At 35.5% G+C, this 7841-nt stretch overlaps 1 protein-coding gene across 1 annotated transcript; it reads left to right on the top strand.

Moving 5' to 3' along the window:
• The first annotated feature begins 528 nt into the window (after window positions 1–528).
• On the top strand, window positions 529–3507 carry LOC129944756 (uncharacterized). Its single transcript, XM_056054420.1, has one exon. It carries the CDS (start codon window positions 529–531, stop codon window positions 3505–3507), a length of 2979 nt encoding a protein of 992 aa, XP_055910395.1.
• The last annotated feature ends 4334 nt before the right edge of the window (window positions 3508–7841 follow it).

Here is a 7841-nt window from a genome sequence, read left to right as displayed (position 1 = left end):
AGTTGCTCTCAACAGTTACATGACGTTGAATTAAGATACCAACACCACAATTTTCACATCTGTGAATGCAATGATACTGGATTGCAGCGTCTAGTTAAAGATTATATTTGTATGGATAACTTCGGGATATCAAACGCAGACAAGGTATTGATGCCAACTGAAGACAAGCGTGCGCTGGATCAGCTAGATACCAATACAATTCGAAAAAATGGGCGCTACGAAACATCGCTGCTCTGGAAATTCGACGACTTCGCTATACCAAACAGTCTTCCCATGGCAAAAAGGCGACTAGCTTGTCTTCACAAGAGAATGTAGAGGGAGCCGCAGCTGGCTAAATCCCTAGACGAGAAGATCAAACAATTTATCAAAAAAGGGTATGCTAGAAAGCTCACAAAAGAAGAAGTAACTGAAAGAGGTGACCGCTGTTGGTATCTTCCTATATTTCCTGTTTTCAATCCAAACAAACCTGGGAAGCTAAGGATAGTATGGGACGCAGCAGCGACCGTTCAAGGTGTATCGCTGAACTCTATGCTTTTGAGGGGTCCAGGTCAACTTGCATCACTTATAGCTGTTTTGTTTAAATTCAGAGAAGACCTAGTTGCAATCTTCGCAGACATCATGGAAATGTACCACCAAATTCAGATTCGCAAGGAAGACCAACACTTTCAAAGGTTTTTATGGAGTACCAGCGAGGAAGTTGAACCTGAGGTGTTAGCAATGCAGGTAATGATAATGGGAGCGACATCTGCCTCCGCCAGCGCGCAGTATGTGATCAGAAAGAATGCCGATGAATTTTCCGCCAAGTTTCCAAGAGCTGTTCAATCGATCAAAAATAATCAATATGTCGATGATCTGATGGATAGTACAAGCTCGGAAGAGAAGGCTATACAATTGGCTAAAGAAATTTGTTACGTACACCTACAAGGAGGATTCTTCATTAGGAACTGGATTTCTAATTCACCTGAAGTCGTAAAAGCAATGAAATCTGAACCAACCGACCAAGTGGATCTTGCTCTTGACGTGGAAATGGGGACTGAAAAGGTTTTAGGCATGTGGTGGTGCACTGCATCTGATTGCTTTACCTATAAAATAAATGCCAGTGCAGTTCAATCTGATATTCTTTCCGGTCACAAACGTCCAACAAAACGAGAAGTTCTAAGGATTTTGATGACGATCTTCGACCCATTAGGTCTCGTAGCACATTTCCTCATGTACATTAAGGTACTTCTACAGGATGTATGGCGATCCAATATCGGATGGGACGAAGATATCAAAGATGCGGAGCTAGAAAAGTGGCTGAAATGGATTCGATACCTGCCTGAAATCGTGAAACTCAAAATTCCGAGATGCTATATCGTCAATAATCCTGATTCGAGTTCCGAAATTCAGTTGCACGTATTCGTGGATGCAAGCGAAAATGGTTTCGCCGCTGTTGCATACCTGAGAATCGCAAATGACGATAACATAAACTGTGTCCTGATTGGTGCCAAAACGAGAGTAGCTCCATTAAAAAGCTTATCGATCCCAAGGCTTGAGCTTCAGGCGGCAGTCCTCGGCGTAAGATTTGCGAAAGTCATTACAAAATCACACACGATCCGTATTTCCCAGTGTACTTTCTGGTCGGATTCAAAAAATGTTCTAAGCTGGATTCAATCTGATCACCGCAGATACAAACCTTTCGTTGCCTATCGTGTAAGCGAAATACTGGACTTCTCAGAAATATCCGATTGGAAATGGATTTCCACTAAGTTAAATGTTGCTGATGAAGGAACGAAGTGGCAGAAAGTTCCCGAGTTTAAGGCGTCCAATCGGTGGTTTACGGGTCCAGAATTTTTGAAAACTAACCCGAATCTTTGGCCAAATGAAATACCCCCTGAGAATGCCACAGTTGAGGAGTTAAAAACATGTTTTGTCAACCTACATACGCTGAATAAAGAAGAAAATTTTCGAATCAGTGATACCTCAAGTTGGAGACGGCTAATTAGGACTGCAGCATACTTTTTTCGCTTCATCCACAACACTAGCATTAAGAGACATCAAAGGAAGTCAGGTATTCTTCATCAGCAGAGAAAGGGATATCTCAGACAAGAAGAACTTCGATCTGCCGAAGCTGAGTTATTTCGTGAAGCCCAGACTAGTGAGTATTGGGATGAAATGGTGGACTTATCCTCCAAAAAATCCGTTGAAAAGAGCAGCATACTCTACAACCTGTGTCCATACCTAGACGCAGATAAGGTTATTCGAGCGAATAGCAGGATACCTTCCTCTGCTGATGTCAGCGAAGACGTTAAGAAACCCATAATTCTCCCAAGAAATCATCCCATCACCGCGCTAATCATCACCGATCTTCACGTCCGTTTCAACCATCGAAACCACGAAACCGTTATAAACGAACTGCGCCAAAAATTTCACATCGCTCATATGAGATCTGCATTAAGACTTGTAAGAAAAAACTGCCAAGATTGCAAAAATACCAGAGCCAAACCGCAACCTCCTATGATGGCTCAACTCCCACCAGCACGAATTGCTCCATTCTGTCGACCCTTCTCATTCGTCGGAGTCGACTACTTTGGTCCTATGAATGTGAGTATTCTTCGAAGAACCGAGAAACGATGGGGAGTATTGTTGACATGTCTGACAACCAGAGCAATTCATCTTGAGATCGCACACTCATTATCGGCAGATTCGTGCATTTTGGCTCTCAGAAATTTTATGGCAAGGCGTGGCGTTCCCATCGAGATCTTCAGCGACAACGGAACAAATTTCCATGGTGCTGAGCGAGAACTAAGAGAGGCGCTTAAAGAAGTCAACACTGAAAAACTAATGGAGACGTTCACGACAACCGATACCAAATGGACCTTCATTCCACCGGGGTCACCACATATGGGGGGCAGCTGGGAAAGGCTAGTGAGGTCAGTAAAAACCTCCCTCTACGACATAGTGCCAACTAGAAATCCTTCGGATGAGTTGTTACGGAGCATGCTTATAGAGGTAGAAAACATAGTAAATTCCCGTCCACTTACCTATATTCCCATCGACGACGAAAGCGAAGAAGCGTTAACTCCCAATCACTTTCTTTTGGGGTCTTCAAATGGCAGCAAACCACCCGCAGTATTCGACAGTGACACTAAATTAATTAAAAGAAACTGGCTTATATCGCAACAGTACGCAGAACGCTTCTGGCAACGCTGGGTAAGGGAGTATCTTCCGACAATTACCCGCCGAACCAAGTGGTTTACTTCAGTGAAGCCTATTGAAAAGGGTGATATTGTCCTGATTGTCGATCCAATGAGCCCAAGAAACTGCTGGCCCAAAGGTCGTGTAATCCAAACTACGATTTCTAAAGACGGCCAAGTTCGAAGCGCCTTTGTGCAAACACAAAGTGGAGTTTATGAAAAGCCAGCAGTGAAATTAGCTGTTCTAGATATCAGAGCTGAGAAAGATGTTAGCCCACGGTCGGAACTACCAAGGGGGAGTGTTAACAACCCTGTGGCAAACGCAATATGATCGGGTTGTTAGGTCATAAGGTATCACCTCCCTGGTGGCTAGCAGCTTTCGGATAAACAAATATGCCGGAAGTCTCCGCCATACAAATTGGCATCCATTTTTTTAAACTTTAATCATTGTAATTGTAATTAAGCACGCAAAGAGCTAACAACTTAACTATACTACATAAATCTAATTGTATAAAAACAAAAAATCCTAAGATAAGAAACTAATGTAAGTATAATATAATATAAATATAGCTATATGTAATAAACATTAATAAAATTTATCTTAAAGGATTTTATAACTCCTTCACAAGACGATTGTGTTTCAGTTCATAAAAATAGTTTCTGTTGCCACCAAATCGTGCCAACATCGTTAATATTCATATCCAGATGTGAGCTCCAAACCTTAAATGGCAGCCAATACAAAGGAAATTTCCATCAATTCTGAACCTTCTGCAATATGAAAGTAAAATAATACTGCTTCAATTTTATAAGTATTGGCCCAGTGTTAAGACACCAAAAATTAAGATGTTTCTAGAAAAAAAGCTTTGAAGCAAGAAACAATAGAATTATTACATGGTGTAAATTAGAAAATTTAGTACTGTTTTTCATAAGTGTATACATTTATTAATGACTGAATTTACTTTAGTCAATTCATTTAAATTTTACTGTATAAATTTAAATCACTTTATATACTTTGCCAACTGAACTTTATAAAATTCGTTATGTTTATTCAAACTGTATTGAAATACATTATTTTGTATACCTAAATTGAAATTTACCTGACAAAAATTCTTCTAAATACACAATTGAATCAGCAGAAAAAGACAAAATCTTCTTTTCATCTAGCGCTTTGAAGCATGAAGATTTATAATTCGAACATAAAAAAGTAATAATCCTAATCTACTACAATGGTTGAGATTAACTAAGTAATACTGTCAAAATTTTAACTGTCAAAGTGGTTTTGTTTTGTTGTTAAGTTTATCTGTAAGATTGTTTTCATTTTTATTACAAATTGTATTCATAAAAAATCTGAAAAATGCCTGAAAAGGGCCGAAAAATGACTTCACTTTCAATTAAACAAAAACTACAAATCCCCCGAAAGGTTGACAGCAAAACAAAATCAAGAAAAGAAATTGTTGAACAGTTTAAATGCGATGTTTCTACTATTAAGCTAGTGGAAAAAAACAAAACAAAGTTGGAAGAAGTGCATAAACAAACCAAAACTTTAAACGAAAACGTTTGCGAAAGAGTAAATAAAGCTCTTACTAAATAGTTTGATCAAATGCAATCTCAAAATGCAATAATCAGTGGAATTTAGCTAATGAACAAGGCTAAAGAGTTTGCTGTTAAATTAGTTGAAAACATTGAGCCAACAAGTGGCTGGCTTTGGCGCTGGAAGCGAAGACAAAATATAAGATACAAGAAAATTTAAGGTGAGGTGGCTGACGCAGATGTGTCAGGAGCTGATCTATATCGCCAAGAAGTTTTGCCAAATCTAATTTCCATGTACTAGCAATGTAACATCTTTAATACTGACGAAAGTAGCATTTGTTCCAAAGCCTTACCAAATGGTACTTTAACAAAAAACAGGGTAGCACCCCTACAGGTGGATAAATTGATTAAAGTTGGCTCACTATTCTTTTTCTATGAAATGCGATGGAACATTCAAAAAAGAATGTACCATGATTCCATAACGCAACACAAATCAAAATAACTGATTATTTTACATCGGTTCGGTTTTTAATAAGCTATCAATACTAGTCAGTTGATGTTCCTAATGTATTTTCCTATTTTTAAAATAAAATTAAATGTTTTTTTGTTTTATTAACTTCAAATAGGAAGTTATTGTAATGGGTCTGATTTGTCAAATTGAAAATTTTGACATTTCTTGACGTTTCAAGGTTCCTAGAGTCGAAATAAAAGATTTTTAGAAAGATATCTGTGCGTGTGTCATCATCCATAGCTCAAGAACCAGAAGAGGTTCTACAGACAATAAGGCAGGGCTCTCAAAAAAATTTCATGGGTGGTTTTTTTACCATATCAGTTTGAAAAAAAGGTGAAAGTTTTGGTTAACCCTTAATATCTTACGAACCAAAAACGCTAGAGACTTGAATTAAATTGTATATATAAATATATTGTAACGTGATACTAAAAAAGTATATTTTTTTGAAAAAAATCCATTTAATGGTATAAATCAGAAAACTGAAAATAAAAATTTGTCTCCTCCAAAATTTTACGACTTAATTATGATTTCATCTCCAAAACAATTTTGTGCAACGAAGAATAATGTTTTTGCCATCTGATCAAATTTTGAGAAAAATTGAATTGACAGTTTTTTTATAAACAATAAAAATCTGAAAAAAATATTACTCAAAGTTGGTAAAAATTGAATATCGATTCAAATATCTTTTCAAAAAGTTGAACTTTAGGCTTCAAACTTATTTTATCTTATAAAAAATATTGTTTTCAACATTCGATAAAATTTAAAAAAAAAATCGAATTACAGTTTTTTTTACAAAACATAAAACTCTAAAAAAAACAATACTAAAACTTGGTAAAAATTTAGTTTCGACTAAAATAGCTTTTCAAAAATTAAAAATATTGGCTTCAAACTTATTTTATTTCACACAAAATATTGTTTTCGATATTCAGTAATTTTTATATAAAAATCCAACAGTCCGTTTTTTTCATACAAAATAAAATCTACAAAAAATAGTACGCAAATTTGGTAAAAATTGATACGAGTACATATAGACAAACTTTTTAGCAAGACAAATCGACAGACGGGATGAGAAGTTATCAGTGTGGGTTGCATCACAGCTGTCACCGACTTCCCTGGCGACTGAAAATACGGCTTCTCAAGCTTTATTAGAATTTCTCTTTAAAACAAACACTTGTTTTAGTTCGAAAGACTTTAAAAAACTTTATTTAAAAAAAGTAATAATTAATAGAGTTCATTTTGTCTAAAATAATTTTTAACTTACTCTTCGTCTGCCGTAGCTGCTGCTCGTGATTTCTGTTCACGTTGTGCAATTTACAAATATAAAATGGCTCTTAAAATTTTCGCACATGAGTGCGTTCAGAGTCAATTAAAACGAGCAACATTCACGGAGACCAAGAGCAAGTTCACACGAGGTTGGATGATGGTTCACACGGGCGTTGGTAACACGAGCCTCTTTTTTACTTACAGCTTCAGCTTAAACACGGGACGAAGTTAGACATAAAAAAATGAAGTCCCACGTACAGACATTGAAACCCCTTACAAAGGTCAATATTAACGCAGACGTCTTATGTTCCCTAACACAGAAAAAAGAGGTTGACTAAGAAAAGAGCACAAAATGGTCGATATCAATCCAAAACTTTGTAGGTATTTAAATAACCATGTGTAACAATATGTATGTATGTATGTATTTATGCTGAAAAGGGCTTTTATTAAAGCACTCATGTCAACTTGAAGATTTACCGGAAAACGAACATATCATTAAATGCAAATCGATTTTTGCAGATTTTTTAATTTCGTTGTACAGTGTTTTGACTTATAGTGTTTTGAATACCGTATTAAAATTCATATATTTTGAAAGAAAACGACGACTGCTAAAATAAAAAAAAATTGTATACTTTTGACGGAAAATGATTAAATTTGAATGTCGTTAATAAATATTATATCAATCTGAATATTTTTTTGGTAAAGTATCATACTTTTTAATATGAACCATCAAAAGTATAAAAGATCTTACCAATTAAACTTCAGTTTTGATTCTTCTACTAATACTTCTATTCTTGTGATACTCGATTGATGTTTTTATCCTTTCTTCTAGTCGGTAGAGCTATTTTCTTAACTATTGTTTAACTTAAAATTGAGATATGAGGGACAAGTAGAATTTTATTCACAGATACACAACTTTTCAAAATTTCATTCGAATTTGCTGTATGCAGTTATTTGTAAACTAATTCCCATTCGTTTGTGTGTATTAAGAAATGCTGAAAAAACAACAAGTTGTCGAAAGCTTTATATTTCATAAAAATACTGAAGACTTTTAAAAATAATTCACATTCCAACGCAACTCCATAAGGACAAAGAGTTTATTAATTATGGTTGACCCATTTTTGACCTTTCAATCGCCAAAATGAAAATGATTTTCTCAATGATATTTTTCTAGGAACATCTTATTGGAAACATTTTTTTTTTAATCTTGTGAAATGTGTTAAAATAAAAACATATATTTCATAATGAGGTTTTTTTTATTATGCGGTTCAAATCGTTTAATGAGCAATAAGAATTTTAAGATGTTTCTAAAATGGTCACGGGAGCAAAAAGTGATTTTACCAAAAGATTAATTTTTTTCG

The sequence above is a fragment of the Eupeodes corollae genome, chromosome 2 (assembly GCF_945859685.1).
Source record: "Eupeodes corollae chromosome 2, idEupCoro1.1, whole genome shotgun sequence".
NCBI classification, from domain to species: Eukaryota; Metazoa; Arthropoda; class Insecta; order Diptera; family Syrphidae; genus Eupeodes; species Eupeodes corollae.
The sequence above is the reverse complement of the archived record's forward strand: the minus strand, read 5'-3'. Positions and strand labels throughout refer to the sequence as shown.